This window comes from Aspergillus versicolor (assembly GCF_001890125.1).
Source record: "Aspergillus versicolor CBS 583.65 unplaced genomic scaffold ASPVEscaffold_3, whole genome shotgun sequence".
Taxonomy (NCBI): Eukaryota; Fungi; Ascomycota; class Eurotiomycetes; order Eurotiales; family Aspergillaceae; genus Aspergillus; species Aspergillus versicolor.
This window is the reverse complement of record NW_024467526.1, coordinates 3,201,335-3,221,958: the sequence shown is the minus strand read 5'-3', so window position 1 is coordinate 3,221,958 and position 20,624 is coordinate 3,201,335. Positions and strand designations below refer to the sequence as shown.

Below are 20,624 nucleotides of genomic sequence, written 5' to 3'. Positions count from 1 at the left end.
GGAATTAACCGTGATGTACATCCAGATTCGCCCTGCGGATATAGCTGCGATATACGTGCTGGTTGCCTCATCCGGACATCTGGGTGACGACAACATGGACTATTGCGATCAATCACTCCAGGCATCATGAATGATTCGAATGACGTGACAGTGCGCGCAAGGTCCTTTACATTGATATGAGCTTTGAAGGATATAAAGAGGGCAAGCAACACCGGTATTCAGGTCATCATTCTCATCAACCATCTCAAGCAACAACTCTCAACTACACTCTCTTTTACCTATCCAATACTCATCTATCAACCGCCATCATGAAGATTGCAGCTGTTATGTCCGCCTTGATGGCCGCTGGCCTAGTTGCCGGTGCTCCTCCTGCGCCTCGTATGTCATACCGTCCAATATAAGCTTTTCGAATGCTAACAATGCTCCAGGCCCTACTGATCTCTCCAACGTGCCTCCTCCCAATGGCCCTCACGTTGCTGTTGATGGTAACGGCAAGCGTGACGAGATCCCTCCTCCTAAGCCTACCGACACCACTCTGCCTCCTCCTCCCCACGACGGCAACGACAACGGCAAGCGTGGAGATGTCCCACCTCCTCCTAAGCCCACAGACGACGACCACCACCACAAGGGCGACGGCAAGCGTGACCAGGTCCCTCCTCCCCCCAAGCCCACTGATGGCGAGCTCCCTCCCCCCAAGGGAGATGGCAACGGAAAGCGTGGAGATATCCCTCCCCCTCCCAAGCCTACCGACGACCACCACCCCCCGAAGGGCGATGGCAAGCGTGACCAGGTCCCTCCTCCCCCCAAGCCTACCGACGGAGAGGTTCCTCCCCCTCCTAATGACAACGGAAAGCGCGGCGACGTCCCGCCCCCTCCTAAGCCCACCGACGATGTCCCTCCCCCCAAGGGCGACGGCAACGGAAAGCGTGGAGATATCCCGCCTCCCCCCAAGCCCACTGATGGCGAGGTTCCTCCCCCTAAGGGAGATGGCAATGGCAAGCGTGGAGATGTGCCTCCTCCCCCTAAGCCTACCGACGGCGAGCTCTCTCCTGCTCCTACCGTTGTTTAAATCAGATCAGAGGTGGACTTTTGGAAATGTCTGGACTCTGAGCTTGCTTAACTACAATCTGGTCTGATATGTTAGTATCAGACACGAAGAGAAGGGTTCTGGATGGGGTTGATAGATGAGCAGAATTTTCTTTACATTGTACTTTGCCTTTCGTTTATTTCTTTGTTGTGCACAACTTTCAAGACGTCTTAATACACTCGTTTAACTATTCCTGACATTCCTTCCTTCCTTGGACTCGACTATATTTGATTCAAATATATTTGGATAGCGAACGGTCAAGAGTGGGGCGCCTGAAGGGCCTTATCAATAGAGCATTCATGATAGCTATAGTGGGACGCTTTTAAACATATAGGTTGGTCAATCATGTTACCTGTAGTAACTCTTTGATACATTTAATGACAAGGAAGCTGTACCACTCAATTGTCACATTGTGTCCCGGTGTACAATTTCAATTTATCTGCTGTTAAGTCCATGTACTATGTAGGAATAAGTCAAAACGCACCACGAGCTGTATTCTGTCCCGAGGTTGGATCGGGTGAAAAGTATCAGTAAACCAGAATTTCCTGCCCCAGCTAGATGTTGAATCAATAATAGATTGATAAAAAAAAGCCCAGAATGACGTAACGGAAGTCAAGGGTGCCCTTGCAATCCCTTACTCTCCAGCCCAAAACTGATATCTGTTCATGGCAGTATTCAGGGACTCCTTGAGACTGTTCTCAATATCAAGAGGTACATTTTCAGCACCCTGTTGAGACGTCAAGTTTAGCTCTTTGTACCAGAACATGGAAGGCAAACATACCTTACGAGCCAGCTCTTCGATCTCATCAGTCGCCTGGGCGCACCAGTCCTGAAGCTGGCGTTGGTTAGTTTTGAATTGGTCCATATACGGTCTTGTCCTCTTTGGTGAATTTCGCGGCCTCGTTGGGATGATTCGGCAGCTCCAATCGAGCACTGAGGTGAAAGCTCTCGTAGCTGTCAACAGTGTTTTCCACCACTTTCGAAAGATCAGTGAAGAATGTTTTCAGATTGGAAATGTGATGTCGAAGGCATTTGAGCTCCTGCGCTGAACTTGTAAGGATCTGGGAGATGGTTTTCTGCAGCATTCAGCATCTGCGGCATGTACTGTTGGCATAATAGCAAAAGTACTTACCAGGTCAAGCTTGCTATCTGCCAGCAACTCCAGATTCCTCTTTGAGCTACTGCGTGATGCCATTATCAGCCGCTCGGACGCATACTCGCGATCTTGCTTCGCGGCTTCGAGGTCCCGTTCGATGCTCTGGAGACTTTTACCCAAGGCTTGAATCTGCTCTGACACGGCTGCTTGCTCGCGTTCAGCATCAGCAGCGGTTACCTTCAACGCGTCGGTGAACTTGTCCATCTGAGCTTTGACCTTTCCTCCTTAGTCTTCTGCCTGCGCTTCTCGCCCTTCCAGACCACTCGCCAGATATTCACCAAACCGGGCCATGCTGCATAGTCATTAGTAAATAGAAACCTAGGTATACCGAGGTAGAGCCTACCATCATCCTCCTGCGAAACTATTTCCCGAAGCTTCACCATCATCTCTTCCTGCGAACATGCCTTGGGGACTTCACGGCGCAGCAGATCGACCAGATATGAGTTCTGCTGATCGGACTCGGCCTGGATTTGCTTTAGCCGTTCCTCTGACCTGACATACGCATCCTGCAGCACGCTAAGCTGTACCTCGGATGTTTCTGCTTCGGGGACAGGCCCCAGCTTCTTGTCGAGCTTCCGGATTAGGTCGTTGGTAAATGTAGTCCACACCGCAAATGCCTCGTCCATTTCACCTATCTTTGCACCTAGCCTTGTGCCCAGGGCCTGGAAACTGGTGAGTTCTGCTTGCAGTATGGCGTCTCGCTCGGGACGACCAACTAGCTGCATTATATGCTCGATCTAACGTTGTTTAGCTCTATTTATTGCGAAGAGCACTCTAGCATACCTTTTGATGAGCAGAAGCTGCAACAGAGTCGAGACTCAGCATGCCCTTCTCGGATTGTTCAAAGGCCTCCCTCCCCAGGGCGGAGCAGTAGTTAAGTAAGGCATTCAGGGAAGATTGGCTATGAATATCATGAGTCCGTCGCAGTGCGATATTGGGAGCGGGACATTAACATACGGGTCATCAAGTCCTGGAATCTTGATATCAAGCTGAGTACTTCGCACTTCGACATCCGATCCCGAAGCAAGACAAGCAGCCATTGTGAGGATGGACTGCGGGAATACCCTGGCCGGCAAGGTCCAGGCCTGGGTCATTTCGGACGACCGCTGCAGTTGGTCGATTGCAACTGCGGCGGTGTCTTGCAGCCCTTTCACAAGCTCTGCTCGTGTCTCCCTGGGAGTCAGCTGCTCTAGGGGGACTTCACCAGCAGTATTGTTCTCCATTGTGACACCTCTGTGAGTGGGCCGTAGTGGGAGGGAATATGTAACACGATAGTATTGAAATAGTATCAAGGCAATTAATAGCCACTGAATAGGTGGATGGGAGCTTTGGATAACAGAAAGCCTCGATCAGAAGCTGGGCTCGAAGGTGATATTTATGCATCAGATCTCACTCGTATGCTAACAACTAACCATGTAATATCTTCTTGGTGTCATGGTATATTCTGGCATGGCTTTCTATTGTCCTCTCCCGATAAATATAGACATGTGCTGCCTCTGTGCCATCTGTTTTGGATGACCGCAGGTCGTATCCAATAGCATCTGCCTTACCATGCAGGACCCTTGTAAGTTCCACCTGCAGGGAGATCTTAACTAAACCAACCACAATGAAGAACGCAGCACGAACTCCTCAGCTGACGGCCAGGCTCCACGTCACTCCCTTGGCGAACTGCTCATCAAGTTCCCGGCGTCCACGGGCGGTCACTGAGATAAGACGCATCCAAATCGCGAGCCGGATTGTCGGTTTCTCGGAAGAAAGACGCTACATTGCTATAGCCCCCTTCTCTGGTGATTTCGATATTCCAGTCCTACCATGAATCTACAACAGATAGCTGCGGAGGGTGTGGCCTTTGAGATTATTCCAGCGGGACCTCGTCCGTTACATAAAGCTTTCTCGATTGAAAGTAGGTTTCCCACGTTACGTAGTCAATCCACAAGGCTACGAAACCACGGGCTGGGCTAATTACCTTTTGAAACCAGACGGAGGGTGTCATACAGTAGGGTTCTGCAACTTCATCCCCACTGAAGCTGATCAGCATGGATGGGGAAGGCGCGCACTGCAAGTTTATAGATCAATCCCGTTGGCACCACCCCGGGACGGGTGGACACGACTACAGGCGGAAGATATGCCACCAGGGCGTCAGCACCGAGCATGGGAGAGCTTAACGGATCCCATTAAGCGAATTTCCCATGACCTGGCCCAGTCCCGGCCCGACTTGTTAGCTATACTAGCGTTGGTTTACAGTTTCCGAGTCACGTAAGTTCCCCAACCCTTCTACCCTACGTGCAATCCCATGCTGATATGGTACTATAGGCCGGGGAGCCTTGATAAAGCCATAACGAGGTTTAACTTACAGGTGAACAAAGGTACAGCGGATGAGACGCAAGAGGGAAACAGTGTCGGAGAACCTTCAAAACCACGCAAACGGAAAAGGAATCCTGAAGCACATCTAATCGGGGCCTGGACTGCGATACTAGCAAACAAGAAGTGGACTGCAGATTTTCGAAAGGCGCTAGAAGACAACGAATATGCAAGAACCGTCCCTACAATTAGCGACCCACGCGGGTACCAATTACAGGAAAGAATGTTGGCCAGTGTCAATGACTACATATTCTACTTGTTCGAAAGTCAAAAATGGAAATTCAACTCAACCGAGATGCTAGACCCGGCTGGTTATACCTCCGCAGGGACAGGCTGGAAGCAGCTGAGCGACCAGGTCTGGGGTGCAGGGTCCCTATTCCGCGAGGGCAATTCAGACGCAGGTATGATAAAGCTGGGACAGGCCCAACGGGCGATCAGCGCTGCCGTGATGGATGACAGCCCGCAGTTGATGTGGCGGCTCTGGCGAATTTGCCGGTACTTGTACGGGATATGTGTGTCCACCAAAGACGACGCTCATTTGAAGGCCCGCTTCTTGGTTTATCTGCGCGATGTCCGTGCTGCCACCAAGGGGGACCACGATCCTGTTTCCAGGGTTTTCGACGCTCTGGCGGAAATGGATATGGACTGTCTTGTATGGGCCCTTCGTATCGGGCATTTGCGGACACTCCAAAGCTTCCAGAACTTCGTTGGCCCTGGTCACCCCGTCGTGCTTTCAATGTGGGTGTACTACATGAAGCAGTGGAATATTGGAAATGTAAACCATGGAATGATCACACAGTACTATCAAAGTGCCTTGGAAACCGCCGATAGGCTCACGGGCCCAGCCTCCCATACAGCAATATCAATCCTCCATGACTACACATATTTCATCTATTATACCACCGATAAAAAGTGCAGCATGGAGATATCGGATCTGGGTATGCGGCTCTACAACCGTGCATTGAGCAAATTGAGTCAACCTTGCATCTGGAGCAATGAAACCCAATACTTTGCTTTCGCTTCGCAAATACTGGCTGAGTACTGGTTTCTACAGAATAATGAAGAATTGGGGAGGCCATACATTTATGTAGGAGTGCAACGATTACAGGGACCCGACAGGGAGTGTCAAATCCGAGCTGCTATGCTCCTTGGCCAACTGAGGCGATGGCTGCTGCGTTGGAATAGGATCGGGGAGGCCGAGGAAGTCCGGGAAAGTATATCGGCACTGAAGGAGAGCATGGATGGTCTGCTCCAGGACGAGATTCGAGTATCCTCTTCACAGGACGAGAGCTAGTCCGCTTCTTTCGCCTGGGACTACCACGTCGAAGTCCTAACTTTACCCATGCCGTGTATATGGAGATTTTAAGTGATACCTGTTTTGCCATTACGTTGAAACTATTGAAGCAATTCTCCATTCATAGATATTGATCCGGATGGCCCTTCAGTGGTGTACAGAGACGATCATTGTTGCTGGGATCTAATCAATCAACTACTATGGGCCGGAGAGGAATATATCCGTCATTAGCTATGAAGGATGAAATGACAGTAAATAGTGTTGGCCATTCGCCTGTATTTACTCTGTACTATCCCCGTCTATCATGCGTAGTGGCTCCGTCGTTATTCCTGCTTCGACGCAGTCCTTGAAATCCTTCACATCTAAATAAACCTCCCTTCCTCCCCCAACCACAGATCCATAAAATCAAACGCCGTCTTGACCGTATCCCCAAACTCCCCAGGATACTTCTCACACTCCGTACAAGTCTCAATGGTATGCTGCGCCCCCTCCACAAACGCAATCGATTTATCCTCAGACTTGGCCGAGAGATACATCTTCTCGGCGTTCAGATACTCGTAGTGTCCCGTATTCCCCATCGTCAGTAATGGCTTCGTGATACCCTGCACACTTGCAATCGGGGCCGTCTGTGACGAGGACCAGTCCACGCCTGTGATATTGTCCGCGGTAACGCCGAAATTAGCCGCACCAACGCGAATGGCAAATGTAGAAAGGAATCTAGCTATGGTAGTCTTCAAAGCCCCGGTATAGAACGAATCAACCACACTGGGGATACCGCCCGAAGCAACACGCACACTAGGCACAATCTGTGTGCTATTCCGCCCATTCTTATGCAGTAGAGGCCATTTATAGGTCGTATGTGCCAGAAGGCGTGTATCCTGGGTAATAAGCTTATTATTAAAGCCGATATAATTGGCGTCTGGAATCACCAGGCCCCCGTCGTCGGTGTACTCGCCCTTTCCGGTGTTGATGAGGGTATTACGCTGTATTGCGTGTGTCTGGATGCGGTTCCAGCGTGCGGCGACGGCAGTCCAGAATTCATTCTTGAATATGGATGTGTAGTTCCCCCCGTTCTCGGTCCAGCCGTTGGAGGGGCTGTAGATGTTCAGATTCTGGTTGATATCTGCGCCGGTGGATTCGTTTGTTATAGCCGGGTTAATGGAGAGGAGGGTCATTGTGGACAGGCCGTAATTTGCATCGATGAGGAGGACACCGTCGGCCGGGGGCAGGTTGTCCATTGCACTGGAACAGGGGTAGAGCTTCTCTGTCCCGTTACAAGCGGTGGCTCCGTTCTCGGCGACGTCCTGGTATGCTGCCATCATGGCGCCGCCGCCTGAGTGGCCCCAGATAATGACCTGCTCGATATCGGGCCTATTTCGGAGATAGGACACGCCTGTTCCGACGTTGCTCATCATGGTCTCGAAGTCGAGGTCGTTCATCTCGCCGGTCTTGCTCTGGGCGTTGTTCAGGCAGAGGGTGGTGTATCCGCGGACGGGCAGTTCGGTGCAGGGGTAGAAGGTCGTATAGTCTTGCTCCGCGTGCATGACTAGAACTCCGATCTTGGATTTTGCCGGGTTCGCGCTGGCAATGGGGTGGAATAGGCCGCCGATGACGCCGGTGCCGAATGTCACCAGGGATGGGATTGGGAGGCTCACATTGCCTAGGGAGGTGTGGGTGTTCTGGGTTGGGAGTTGGCTGGCGCTGCCTGGGATGGTGAAGCCTACGACGGCGAGGATTGCTCGGTTGAAACACTTCATATTGAAGCACCTCATATTGAAGTGGTTACTTGAAGTATATTCTTCTCATAGCCACGGGACAGATGGCTTATATAGGCTTGTAGCAGCATCCGGCTGTTCCTGCAGACTCCTGCATACTGGATCTCTTAGACTGCCCACAGTCCTTTCACAGTAATGTACTCCGAGCCCATACTTCGGGGTTAAGTATGCACTGTTAAATACTTAATGCTTGCGTGTCTGATCCGCTTTCGTGCGGAGACCAAACTCCTTAGGGCAGGCTGGGTGCCTGGGGCATCAGTGCTGGATGCAGTAAATATCTCCATCTGTTTCAACTATTTAAACGGGCTGGTCGGTACTCTAATTACAGTAAAACCCGCCGCAAGATCCTTCTTTTAACGAGATAGCCCTCGTGCCGGAATTAAGTCCAACCTGTGATAGTATCCCGAGTTCGGTACATATCGAAGCCGTCGAAATGCCGAAGTACAGCCCGAATGCTGACCTCCGGCGTCGTCGTTCTCTAAGGTCTATATATAATTAAGCTGGGATACCGGCGATAGAACTCTCCGATGGTGAGACAAGAATATTGGCAACTCTGTCGAAGGCTCCGAGATCGTGGGGATCCCAGCCGTGAATACAAACCTATCTGGTTAATTCGTAGTTTCTATTTTGCCATACAAATCTGTTATAAGCAAGTAGAAATATGCGTGGAATCTACAATCACCCGATATAAACATTAAATCAGATATAAATAGTAACTAAAGCGTGAAAGTGTATCGTAATCTATAATAATGCTGCCACTCTGTTAGGCTGGTAGCCATCCAGTCTATTTCTCCAATCTTGGGAAAACCCCTATCTCCTGTGGTCCCTGCATGTTATTGCTTTTCATCTTCAGGAGCCTTGGTACGAGGTCTAGCCTCTCTTAGTCCTTGATTAACCTGTTGCTAGCTGAAACTGGTCAGAAACCTCGTGTTTTAGTTGATTTGCTTTTCCTACTCCTGGCATGTTATTTGTAGCAGGAGAAATATCCCCCTTTTCCTCTCCGAAGGAGTCCTCCCTCTTTCGTGTAGTAGTTAAAAGATACAACTATCTGCCTTGATGTTTTATCACCGAAGTCATACCTTCTGTACGGGCCTTACAGAGATACATATTTTCACCGGACGGATAAAGCGAGATTCTGGCTCGAGCAAGATCGCCGTCGATATAATTTCATTCGTAGCGAGATTTCACTTAGGTTTGATATTCAGGGGCGTTGATCCTTCAGTGAGGCTGCCGGTTATATCGAGATAGGACGCGGTTTCAGACTTAATTATCAATCACCAGGAACACGAATTTACATATTAATAGAAGGTTTAATGGGATGAGGGGGACGGTCAAATAGTAATATGTTTGTAGGGTTGAACGGTCAAATACTTTTTGGGAGATTTGTTATAGTGCTCCTTGTGCGTGAGGATATATATGGTTATACATAGCGACAGCACAGGAATAGTTGGCATCTCAACTACGGCCACGAAAAACAGGCCTAAGAAATAGAATAAACGAGAATAAGAAAATGAGCGACCGTGCGAGATAAGCAACAGATTCAAGCAAGTCAGATAGGTCTCCTCTTCAGCACTGGAAATACACCGCTGTTGATTGGCCCAGTCCCGGATTTTCAACGCAGGCCATCTAGCATCAGCAGTCAAAACGATGCAACAGGACATATCTGTGAGGTCATTGTCACATTCATGAAGCTCTCTTCAAGAGTAACCACAGTGGTGGCGGAGGCGATTCCGCGCATGATTCAGCGATCTGCAGCCACACAGACATCGTCACATCGCCCAGCACGACGGAGCGGGGAAGGTCGCGCGGGCTGATCTCCAACAGTTGCTTTTGAATCAACCGCGGTGTTCGGCATAGATAAGAAGGCAGTCACTCGGTGGTTTACAATGTGTAAGACAAGTGTCTCACTGAACCATATTCGCTGACTGTACAGAGGCAAAGCCAACGTCGTGCTGAAAAGGGGCATACCGGGCTCGATATAGGCTGCAATCCGGGGTAGACGACCCACACCCCAGCATGTCTGCTCCAGTCTTGTTCCAGTGTGAACTCAACCCCTCACGGTGCTCCACTGACGGCTGTCGATCTGGATTCCCCCAGCTTTCTCCTCGGCCGCTGTCGCCAGAGAGGGGGCGCTGTACGCTGTGCCTGTGACAAACTTTAACATCCTGCCATCTCCACTTCGAGCACACTGCTGTTCTAACTCGAGGACATGTCACCGTACACCAACACGAGGTATTGGCTCTGCTATTGCCGTCGTCATAATTCGGCAGTTGTGGTCGATCACGCCTCCCAGTAAACATCGACGCCGGCCTTGGCCAACAAATCCTCATTTAGAAAGATGTGATTGGAAGGATAATCAAATAGCCTGTCGCGCAATAATTGCCACCCAATCTCGAGCTGCCGCTGAATCCACTGTGACGCGACCCTGCAGCAGTTGTCGAGTCGTACCTCCAAGTCATGCAGTGTGCCAATGCCCAGTAGCTGAATCAGGGGTTCCTCCTGCGACACAGGAGAACTCTGCTTCTGAGCTTGTATCTTGCTTACCAGCTCACTTCCCTATTGATAGCGTATATAAGGACAGACAATTGCTTTATCAACTATTGTTTGGGACCAAGATCCTCAATCCCAACAGTTCTTACCCCTGATTAGGTTCAGCTACTGCGAACTGACCCATCCAAGATTGCCCATCCAGTGTCCCGAGTCCTCGGTCTGTGGTCCAAATCGACAATGCGATCTGCAGATCTGGGGAATCCTCCTCGGTAGTTGTTTAAGTAGCCTGCATGGCGCATTCTGGGGCTCGCGAGCTGCTTAATTACCCCCCGGCCCTTCGTCACTTACACCGGACAGACAAGCATCTCACCTGGCACCACCATGGGTAAAGAAGAGGATAAGGCCGGCCCGCACTCGCACAATGAGACTCCCCCGTTAAAGGACGTCGACGAGAATGGCAAGACGGAGCACGAGGCTGAGGAGGTGGTTATCCTGACGCGTGGTCAGAAGTTCAAGCGTCATATGCGGCGCTTTTGGTACTATTACCTTGGGCTGCTCATCTTCTCGATCATCTTTTTGCCTGTCTTGTAAGATTGCCCCCAATTCAGACTTTCATTGCGCATCTAACCCGTCCAGCTTCCTCGTCGTCATCCCAGCAGTCGCGCAGCTCGTCATGAACAAGTCAGATCTCGTCCTGGTCCACGCCGTCGTCTCCCAGCCAAAGGACACCTCAACCATCTTAACAATCGAATCCAAGATTGACCTGGGAGTCGCCATCCCAGTCCGCATCGAGCCCGTCACCTTGAACCTGTTCGACCGCACCCTCGGGAAGGACTACCCCTATGCAGCAGCAAACATCGCCGGCCAAACAATCAGTGGCAATTACTCGCTGGGAGTCGAAGAACAGCTAACGCCAATCCAGAACATGACGGCCTGGAGGAAGTTCGTGCACGAGGTCGTCTTCATGGAGGAGTCGACTCTCTCCGTCAGTGGCGGGACGAATGGATATCTCGGCGTGCTGAAGTGTCCTGTCAAAATCGACAAGGATATCACGAGTCCTGGTATTCCCACCATAACACCCTATCTTGGATATATACTTGATATATACTTACACGTGTTAGGCCTCAACAAGTTCAACGGCTTCAGCATCACAAACGCCGCCCTCGTCAAAGCACGCCCAGACGGCTCAAACCTCATCGGCGACGTAACCCTACCCAATCCCACCGTCATCGTCCTCGACGTCGGCACCCTCGTCCTCGACGTCAAGAGCGGCGACCTCCTGATCGGTAACGCAACCCTGACGGATGTCCGCCTCGTCCCAGGAAGCAACACCTTCCCCCTCAGCGGCGTGCTCGATCTCGGCACCGTCATCGACAACCTAGGCGACGTGCTCTCGACGCAAGGGCCGGCGCTTAAACACGGCAATCTCAGCCTCAGCGCCGTGACCAAGTCGATTACTTTCGAGAACAACTTTGTCGAGTATTATACCGATGTCTTGAGCCAGCTGACTCTGACCACGGAAGTCGCGATTGGGGCTTTGCTGAAGAATACGATCCAGAATATGGATTTGGGGAGTATTCTCAACGGCGTCAGTAATAACTCTGACGCAAAGGCTCTGATTGACGGTGCCGAGAGCACGGCCAAGAGCGAGGATAGTGGCAGCGGTGGTGGTGGTTTAGCGAATCTCGCGGACAATTTGAAGAGAAATATCCATATTCGAGATGTCTTGGACCAGGACCACCCGGATCATGGCGATGCGATCATAGACTCGCTTGTTCGGACGTTCGATGCGTCATAGTTATGAATCTTTTATATAGTTGAGCTATGCGCCCGGTGGTCTGGGTTAGCGGTGCTCTTGCATGCAGTTATGAATAGTTATCTAGTATAATGTTAATGATCAAATATACCTTCTGAGTACAGGCAGTAGATAGACAATGAAATATGCCCAGACTTGGGAGTATGTATCGAATGATTTATCGGAAGGCGCTTCAACGGTGTTTAAATCAGCGGTTGTAGGGGTACAATCCCGGAGCAAATTATATTTCTATCTCCAATACCAGGACTTTACACATTATAAATTCGGTCCAGCCTTTCTAAAGAAATTCGTACAGAGCATTATCTACCCCATCTCCCCGCGGTGGGATGTTATTAAGGTGCAGGGTCACTAAACAGAAAGACCACCGCGCTTATCATAGCAGCCACGCAGAGCACCGTCAGGATTCCAGATCCTGCTCGATCTCCCATTGTGATGGGCCGGAATTTTGGCCCCGAGTCTTGCCCAGTGACAGCATCCGGATCGCTGGTGCCGTTCCCTCCTGTTGCTACCGAGACTGGTTTCGACGAATTGCCCATATATTTCACCATCACAGCACTCATCATCTGGCTGCCGGTGATTGCATTCTCCATTGAATTCTGGCCGTCATTCCCGCCGTACCAGCGGTTTCCACAGAGGCTTTTGCCGTCGCCGGTGCATGACTTTGCGGCACCCTGTGCAGAGGCCTCGAGTTTGGGCAGTATCTTGTCTTTGAGCGAGGGGATGATCAGTGCAGTATCGGAAAGCCACGACACCGTAAGGCCCTTGAACAGTGGTCGGTTCGCGTCTTGTTCGCATACGCCTGTGGCCTCGCAGGGGTCTGCGATGACTCCTCCGTGTTTAGGTTGGACGAACGTAGTAAACAACGAGTCCACTAGGTTACTGGTGCGATCAAGCCATTTACTCTCGTTTGTCTACTGTCATCAGCTTGCAGCAGCAGCAGAAGGCGGACTTTAATACTCACATAGGCATACATATAAGCAGCACCGGACAGAAACGTGCCATAGTTGTATGTCCACCGCATGTTGTCCGGACCGCTGCAGCCACCATCTTTGCCCTGACTGACACTATCTCCCACTGCCCAGGTTTTATTATTGACCAGGTTGACATCGGTAGCCCAGTCCCACACCTTCTCCGCCCACTCGGCGTACTTGTCCTGTTGGGTAAACCAGGCGATACGCGCCGCGAGCATAAAGAAACCACCGTTCGACACCGAGTTTTTCATCGTATATCCACCTTGCCAGACATCCTTCTGCCAGCGAACGCCTCCCCCGCATATCGTCTCTTCCCACCCACCGTGTCCAGTATCCTTCTGATCGTTGAAAACACGTATGGCAAGGGTGAGCCAGGTGTCGGCGTTTGGTCGATTCGGGAAGTTATATTCCGCTGCAGTGATCGCCGCAAGGCCCCAGAACATTTGGTCATCGTTTCCCTGTAGAACGGTTGGAAGAGTCACTATATTAACTTCAATGGGCACTTACGACTCCCTGCACCCACGAGGGGTTGTAGTTTCCATCCTCACCTGCCTGATGTTCCAACCCGACGCTGACATCTTCGTTATACGTTGTGTCGTTGGTAGCATGCCAATAGTTGAGACACGCCAGATATAACGCAGCGCCTGTCCACCAGGATCGTTTAATAAAACCAGGGTTGTCTGTCTCGTTCGATTTGTACCATGTCATCATGTTGTAGGCAGCAGTGTCCCCGGCATCTTTGATCGACTCTGCTCATAACCATGTAATTAGCCATCTGGATAAGGAAATAGGACATATGTTGGTGACCAGCCTTACCCTGACTGTTAAGATCCAAGTCCAGCGCGAAGACATGGCTAAGCTGTAGAATGTGCAAGGCTATCGCCAAATGAGCACCACCTCGGAACCTCATTGCGCTCGTATGGCCGTAGCTGCTGGGAGTAACTGCGGACGAAGTTCGTTTTAGCCAAGGATGCCGTTGCAGCCTTGATAAAGTCAGCCCGGAAATAAGCGAGGCGAAGCATCCGTAGATTACATTCTGGACACAGCCTCAGGCTCAGGGCCAATGAGTTCATCGCATTTCCCAACTGTCAGTGAACACTAGGCTTCATGAGGTAAGTGAGATGTCAGCACAAGCTCGATATGTCTTGGGGCATTTCACTAACCTTGCCGAGTGAAAATGATGGGGCCTGAATAGTTGGTGCCTGGCCGATCGTTGCTTGGAATACTCTTAGTATGTTCACGATCCACATGGGTTTCAGACGTGTGCGAATGGGAGATGCGTTGCTGTCCCGGAGATGATCTGGCTTACGGTCTTTCGGCTCCGATGATTTATTAGCTGATTCTGTCTGCTTACCTCGCATAATCCAGGGAGATCTGCATTGTCGGTACTCATGAGCCTTTACCGTCAAAGCACATAGGTTCGAACGATTGTGACCACATTGACAATCAAAATGAAGAGCGGCTCTTCACCGACATCAATGTCAAGTGGCAAAGTCGACATTCACTGTTTGCAAGTAAACAAGTATTCAATAAATTCACAAGGAAATCTCACTTTCGACTAGTGTTGCAATGGAATGGCATTAATAGGGTCTCCAGAGTCGTCTTTAATGAGAATATATGTTGATTTTGTAGAGCGTTCCACATATTGCAGCTCATTATTTATTCCACTAGTTGAAGCTTATATAGTTCAAGCTGCGATGTTAACATATCAGATAATGGGATCAGGGAACCCAAATTCCGGCGCAGATGGCATTGCACACTCCTCTTCATAGGGCCGAGCAGTGTCCATATTAACCGAATAGTTAAAGCGAAGCCGAGTAGGAATTAATTGCTATGAAACAAACAGCCGAGTCAAAGAATACGCGTTTCAATAATGCCTGCAAATCAGGGTCTGCACACTGGCGTATCTACCCTGGTTGGTATAGATGCTAACAGTGCGCTAGATGTGCAATCAAGGGTTCCGTTTGAGGCTTTGATCACCTATGGCATGCCGAAAATAGAATTTCTGTGCTTCAAAAAGTGCTCCAGCCAGGTAGCTTGGTCCAAATGACCGCGGTGTTATCTAGCCTGGCTGTCCAGCTGCTCAGGTTTTAATTGGGGTAATCCAGCCGAAAGTATCATAACGATAAACGCTATCCAAGAGTATAGATCGCGGGGCAGGGATATGCCTTCTCTTGAACGACGGAGTTACGATGAATAATTATGTGCAGGGAGGTCAAGTTGCATCGGTGGGACGGAACTGCGCGGGATATAGAGTAAGATACTCAGTCTACGAGGAAGATGGAGAAAAGCAATGATGAAGGATACTTTATCCCGTCTTATGAAGCAGAATAGTCTCCTATGGAGTTTGATGCTATTTACTGCACGCTCACCGAGAACTGAGAAACAGTCAAGGTACCCTCACCAGAAAATGGTTCAGTGCCAAATTGGGCCGCTAGAATCAGTTAGAAAACTGTATTTTGGACGTCAACCGGGGAGGCACTCACTAAGCAGATACTGGCTGTCCGCAGGGAAAGAGTTGTTGTCGGTCAGATAGTCCCAGAAGTCCTTGATGTCTGCGCTGAAGGAGGTAACCGGGTCCGAGGCAACAAAGCTATACACTTCCATGTCCCCGTTCATGCCATTCCAGATTTCCCAGTGAGTGCCCGCCAGCTCAGCGCTGGCCACTTGTTCGCCAATGGGCGTGGCTCCTCCGTAATGGCCGAGCCTGATAAGGCAGAACTGATCAGCAAAGTTGTCGCACGTCAAGAGGAAATCACCCACCAGATCATAAGCTCGTAGTCACCACCACTAAGCTCGTGGTTCTGATCCGCGGCGGTAAAGAGATCGTACGCCACATTAGCGGTGATGTCTGTATTATCATAGCTCCATTCCGCCGTGGACTGAATGCTCGAAGTGTCGCTGACGAGAACGGGGTCAAATTGCAGACCGGAGTTTGCGTAACTTTTGACCTCATTCTCGCCACCAGACCAGTTCCAGGTGGTGTGCCATTGGACACCAGAGCCGGAGATGCTGTCAACTGTTGTACACTGGCTGCCGGTGCCGCTGTCCTGTCCCCATAAGTTGTTGTTGACAATATACCCGCCGCCCGTTACAACGCCATACTGCTCGCACAGCTCCTGAGCAAGAGCTGCAGTAACGGGAAGGAGAAGATGAATAGGTTTCATCGTCGAGGCTTTCTGTCGCGGTTGAACAATGTTTTGAGCAATGGGTTGATGGGTTGGTAGGAGTGAGCTAGGAAGACAGATTTGTGTCTGACTTTATATTCCTGCGATGCACCAGCCCATTCCGTGACGTAGGAGGCATCTCCGATGGTATTCAGCCTGTGGATCAACACGGGGCACAGAAACCGATGATCTCCAAAATGGATGTAGAATTGTAACCTCATAACCTTGGATATGCCCGCGTCGAAAACAGTAGGAACAAGGCAGATCAACGTCTGAACTCGAGGCCTCCGTTTCAAGGACCCCACACAGTAGGAAGAGTATTTGCGGCACTTGTCTTGCTTCCCCATCCGACCCCTGCATATAATTACTGCCAGTTTCTTATACTATAGGCTAATGTCTCAGTGCCCCAGATACACGAATCATGTAGAATATTTCTGTCACATAATTATCCTCCACCCCAGGACTTTGGGTAATCTCAGCCTAAACGGCAGATACTTGCACAGTAAACGCAGCCTCTTGCCGGCCTGTCTGTCTTGGCGATGGAGGGTATTACTGGCTCTTTTTACTAGTGATATCGTGGGGAATGGCCGTCAAAGCATGGCTATGCATAAGTATTGAATATTCGACGTACCTTTGAGGATGTGAGTATCGTATAAATCCATATAAAACATCTACGAGAACAACATCAAGGCCATTCTGCTCCTTGTCGAATTCCGCATAGGGGCCTTCCCAACTGGCAACCATCAGAAGGTACCTGGCAGGTTACTATCCTTTTTCGATCACCGGGGCTTGGTCACTCTGAATAGTCACTGCAACGGTTGCCGTCACGTCAGACTCCCGTGGAGTCGCGCAGACCGTTGAAGGTAAATGTGGGGAGTCCCCATAGCCCCTACACAGTACTGAACATGGAACACTGTGTTCTGGACTTGAACAGCTTCAGGTCTGACGGGAATATCTCCGCCTTGTCATGTCGGCGAACGGGCCTGGGCCAGGGGTCTTGTTTCTACAAGTAGGCCTAGACCATTGCATTAAATCCCGCTATAGACTACTGCCAACGAAACCTTGAACTTAATGTATGGTTCCTGAAAAGGCGCAAGTATATTTTCCCCCGCTTATCCTATTTAGAGAGCGACCGGCAATTGCGAAACTATAATGGTCGCGTGCAGAAGTACCGGCAAATATGTCGCGTATCAAAGCGATCCTGCTGTTGGCCCAGCTTGCGATCAAGACTCCCGAATATAAATGCGGGCCGAGAATATTCTTTCTGAACTCACCCAGCCTGGCGTCGGTACTCCAATGAGCTTAACCTGTACCGAAATATCATGCGATCGGGCTATTGAGAGTTTGCACTATCCTGGCCCGCGTGTTTCAGAGCCAGGTCAGATCCAGATGACGTTTTAGACCACGGCACTTCGATGGAGATGCTGACGACAAGCTACAAAGGAATGGCAGGAGAGAGACAGGCAGACCCACTGAGACAAGACGGTCTATTTACCTGAAACTAACGCGGCAGCTGAGTGCCACCGCACCGGCCATCATTGGGTTTAAGATTTATCCATGTCACGCTCCAGGGGCGATGAATCCTGAGTGTATCGCCCAGATCGTCGCCATTAATTTGCCATAAAGGATGGATATATGTGGCTCAGCAAGTAATTTGCAGTCCACTACAAAATCCCTGCTATACCAGTCGGAAAATATATATTCATCTAGTCTACTTGGATACATAGAGGATGATCACGAAGGTCATTGGCAGGATTGCAAGTAGACAGTCTGAGCGAAAGCTTCCGCTTGGCCCCTTACCTGGGGATTGCATGGTTCTATTAGAGGTTAAGTGTCCCTTCAGACGAGCCACCGTGCTTTTTGTCCGTGTTAATGGTCCCCTCAGATGAGCCACCATGCTTCCGATCCCCGTTGATTGCCCCCCCAGACGAGCCACCGTGGTTGTTACCAAAGTTAATGGTTCCCGAGGAGGAACCGCCGTGCCTATCGTGGTGAGTGGTTCCTTCGCGCACGGTAGAGCAATACTGAAAGTCAACACAGCCGCCACTGCCCAGGATACAGTGCCCATTGGAGTACACCTCGAGGTCGGAGGCACAGACGGGCTTCGTGATTGAGACACAATCCTGGGTGTCCGGGTCTGGCCTGGTCCCATCAGGGCACTTCGGCGTGACCGTGACAGAGACACAGCGGCCGTTGTGCGGCTTGAACCCGGTAGGGCACGAGGGCTCCGACAGGGACACGCAGTCGTTGCCGTCGGGATACGTCCCCTGGGGGCATCGGGCCTGCTCACCAACGCACGCGGTGCCGTTGAACCGTAGTTCACCGCACTTGGGCTCCTCCACTGAGATACAGTCGCCGTTGACCAGGTTATATCCGTCCCCGCAGTCCTCTTCTGAAATGCGCCGACACTTGCCGTTGACGTATCTGAAGCCGTTGTTACAGTCGGGGCCCTCGTTCGACTCGCAGTGCTCGTTGTTGAGGTGGAAGCCAGTTGAGCAAGAAGGTCTGCCGCCGACACACTTGCCACCGTGCAGCCTGCTGCCATCGGGGCAAGTAGGCGTGACAGAAGTCGTGCAGGTTCCGTCGTCGTTGAGGACACCTTCTTTGCACTGGGGGATCTCATCGCTGATACAGTGCTTGCCGTGGATGTGTGTGCCTTCGTGACAGGTTGGTCGACCGCGCGTCACGCAGTCCCCGTACTGCAGCACCCCTTCCTTACAGTAGGCTATGTCTTTGTCTGACACACAGTGCTCGTTATCCCAGCTCGCGTTTTCACCGCACTTAGGCTCCCTGGTATCGTAGCAAACGTTGTCGACAAGCCTTGTGTGGTCTCCCTTGCAAACCGGGGGATCAGGGAAGACGCACTCGTCGCCGTCCGGGACAGAACCATCAGGACACTCGCGGCCTGTCTTGACCACACATTTTCCGTGCTCGGGAATAGAGTTCCCGGGGCACTTGGGAACGGACTTCCACACACAATGCGTGCGGGACTTGTCAAGCGTGTATTGATCTGGGCATGTCGGATGGGGGTGGACTGAGGAGTGGCACCAGCCCTTGATGGGCGCGGAGCCGTCTGGACATTTACCGTCAATAGGCTTCGTGCTGCATACACTGCCAGTCCAGCCCATGCCGCGGGGGCAGCAGCGTGTACTCCCATCATAAGAGTTGGTAGAAAGAACAAAGCCTTCCTGGGGACAGGTGGGCGGATCGCGCTGCACGCAGTGCTTGCCTTGGGGTCTCGTTCCATCCGGGCACTCGGGCTCCTCCTTGACATTGTCGCAGGTCTGTGTTTTGCGATTGTAGGTGCCGACATTGCAGTAGGGCTCGTGCTTCGACACACACTGGCCGTTCTTCGGGGTGAAGCCCTCTGGACAGGTAGGCTTGATGTTCGACAAGCACTTGCGCAGAGTCTCGTCAAAGGTGGCATCACCTTCACAATAAGGCTTTTCGTAGTCCACACATTTGCCATTGACATGTTTGGCGCCATTCTCACACGTCGGACCGTCATCGCTGGCACACGCATGGTCGTTGAAATGCTCGTTGGGCCCACAGCGCGGAGTCTTGCGAGACACGCAGACCTTGCCCTCTTGGTGGAATCCGAACGGACACGAGGCGTTCTGGATGACACAGTGTCCATTGTGGTACTCCGTGGGAGGCTCGCATGTCGGATTCGCCTCTGTCACACACTCCCCGTCGACCGGTTTGTAGGGGCCCTTGCAGGTAGGAGGCTCATGGGAAATGCATCTGTCGCCGTCGCGTCTGGTACCATCTGGGCATTTGGCCACAGCTATGGAGCATGTCTTGCCGTCGAACTCGGTTCCTTCAGGACAACACTTAATGGTGCCGCTCGTCTGGTCCTTGGAGGGAACGACGCGATCGAGTGTGTACTTGGTGCGGTCTTGACATGACGGAGAGGTACTCGCATCAGCTGCGCAGAAGGTGACTGCCGCCAGAAGCGCCAGCCCGCCGAGATTGAAGCGCATATTAAGGTAGGATGTCTAATGAAGGCAACTGATTTTGGAGAAGCGTGATGTGGGAGGATTTGATGGACGGCCGACTGGGGGGTTTTTACAACGTCGATAGAAGTACTGTGGCCCTATAGTCATTGTATCATTGAGACTGCTCAGTTAACGCAAACGTTCGATCATATGCAGTCACGGTTACATGTTTGCAACGAGTGAGTTTCTTATTGCAGTGAAAAGGTCGTCATAGAAGTCAACTTGTCCACAGTACTATAGATGTACTGTAACCCTACAGTCATTATATCATTAAAGCTAGTTGGTTAAGGCAGTGCTAGAAAACCTACAGTTACGGTTGCATGCTTGAAACGAGCCAGTCTCGATTGTGTGTCAATCACAAAGCCCGTCTGTTCCTCCGACCTGGAGGTCCAATTGCAGGGGAGGGTCGTCATAGAAGTCCAGTAGTCCACGATATTGTCCCAGTATGGTGTGGAGAATGTAAGGAGGATGATGCATTCTTATCTATAAGGTGCAACCTACCGGTTGCA

At 51.0% G+C, this 20,624-nt stretch overlaps 9 protein-coding genes across 9 annotated transcripts; 3 read left to right on the top strand and 6 right to left on the bottom strand.

Moving 5' to 3' along the window:
* Positions 1 to 308: 308 nt before the first annotated feature.
* Positions 309 to 1,069, top strand: ASPVEDRAFT_82366 (uncharacterized protein; the record flags this gene model as incomplete). The annotated part of the gene is made up of 2 exons (XM_040817195.1): positions 309 to 378; positions 429 to 1,069. 2 exons carry the CDS (start codon positions 309 to 311, stop codon positions 1,067 to 1,069), a joined length of 711 nt encoding a protein of 236 aa, XP_040666575.1.
* A 416-nt stretch (positions 1,070 to 1,485) lies between these two features.
* ASPVEDRAFT_27523 (uncharacterized protein) lies at positions 1,486 to 3,466 on the bottom strand (the record flags this gene model as incomplete). Its single annotated transcript, XM_040810024.1, has 9 exons — positions 1,486 to 1,545; positions 1,572 to 1,641; positions 1,726 to 1,814; positions 1,869 to 1,922; positions 1,957 to 2,163; positions 2,220 to 2,420; positions 2,522 to 2,980; positions 3,027 to 3,144; positions 3,201 to 3,466. 9 exons carry the CDS (start codon positions 3,464 to 3,466, stop codon positions 1,486 to 1,488), a joined length of 1,524 nt encoding a protein of 507 aa, XP_040666574.1.
* A 502-nt stretch (positions 3,467 to 3,968) lies between these two features.
* Positions 3,969 to 6,188, top strand: ASPVEDRAFT_165930 (uncharacterized protein). Its single transcript, XM_040808640.1, has 3 exons — positions 3,969 to 4,146; positions 4,223 to 4,499; positions 4,557 to 6,188. Exons 1-3 carry the CDS (start codon positions 4,056 to 4,058, stop codon positions 5,896 to 5,898), a joined length of 1,710 nt encoding a protein of 569 aa, XP_040666573.1. The 5' UTR covers positions 3,969 to 4,055; the 3' UTR covers positions 5,899 to 6,188.
* Positions 6,189 to 6,260: 72 nt separating this feature from the next.
* Positions 6,261 to 7,442, bottom strand: ASPVEDRAFT_128461 (uncharacterized protein; the record flags this gene model as incomplete). Its single annotated transcript, XM_040806553.1, has 2 exons — positions 6,261 to 6,629; positions 6,693 to 7,442. 2 exons carry the CDS (start codon positions 7,440 to 7,442, stop codon positions 6,261 to 6,263), a joined length of 1,119 nt encoding a protein of 372 aa, XP_040666572.1.
* Positions 7,443 to 8,963: 1,521 nt separating this feature from the next.
* Positions 8,964 to 9,456, bottom strand: ASPVEDRAFT_590544 (uncharacterized protein). Its single transcript, XM_040815448.1, has one exon. The coding sequence runs from the start codon at positions 9,332 to 9,334 to the stop codon at positions 9,005 to 9,007; it is 330 nt and encodes a 109-aa protein (XP_040666571.1). The 5' UTR covers positions 9,335 to 9,456; the 3' UTR covers positions 8,964 to 9,004.
* A 1,088-nt stretch (positions 9,457 to 10,544) lies between these two features.
* ASPVEDRAFT_127699 (DUF3712 domain-containing protein) lies at positions 10,545 to 11,961 on the top strand (the record flags this gene model as incomplete). The annotated part of the gene is made up of 3 exons (XM_040806488.1): positions 10,545 to 10,750; positions 10,800 to 11,224; positions 11,285 to 11,961. 3 exons carry the CDS (start codon positions 10,545 to 10,547, stop codon positions 11,959 to 11,961), a joined length of 1,308 nt encoding a protein of 435 aa, XP_040666570.1.
* Positions 11,962 to 12,168: 207 nt separating this feature from the next.
* Positions 12,169 to 13,990, bottom strand: ASPVEDRAFT_40320 (glycoside hydrolase family 76 protein). The gene is made up of 4 exons (XM_040812132.1): positions 13,767 to 13,990; positions 13,458 to 13,699; positions 12,941 to 13,408; positions 12,169 to 12,890 (listed from the first exon to the last, which is right to left on the bottom strand). The coding sequence occupies exons 1-4, from the start codon at positions 13,858 to 13,860 to the stop codon at positions 12,312 to 12,314; spliced, it is 1,383 nt and encodes a 460-aa protein (XP_040666569.1). The 5' UTR covers positions 13,861 to 13,990; the 3' UTR covers positions 12,169 to 12,311.
* A 1,317-nt stretch (positions 13,991 to 15,307) lies between these two features.
* ASPVEDRAFT_126913 (uncharacterized protein) lies at positions 15,308 to 16,117 on the bottom strand (the record flags this gene model as incomplete). Its single annotated transcript, XM_040806405.1, has 3 exons — positions 15,308 to 15,384; positions 15,437 to 15,657; positions 15,714 to 16,117. 3 exons carry the CDS (start codon positions 16,115 to 16,117, stop codon positions 15,308 to 15,310), a joined length of 702 nt encoding a protein of 233 aa, XP_040666568.1.
* A 1,686-nt stretch (positions 16,118 to 17,803) lies between these two features.
* ASPVEDRAFT_885364 (cell wall cysteine-rich protein) lies at positions 17,804 to 20,406 on the bottom strand. Its single transcript, XM_040818347.1, has one exon. It carries the CDS (start codon positions 20,098 to 20,100, stop codon positions 17,938 to 17,940), a length of 2,163 nt encoding a protein of 720 aa, XP_040666567.1. The 5' UTR covers positions 20,101 to 20,406; the 3' UTR covers positions 17,804 to 17,937.
* Between the last annotated feature and the right edge of the window lie 218 nt (positions 20,407 to 20,624).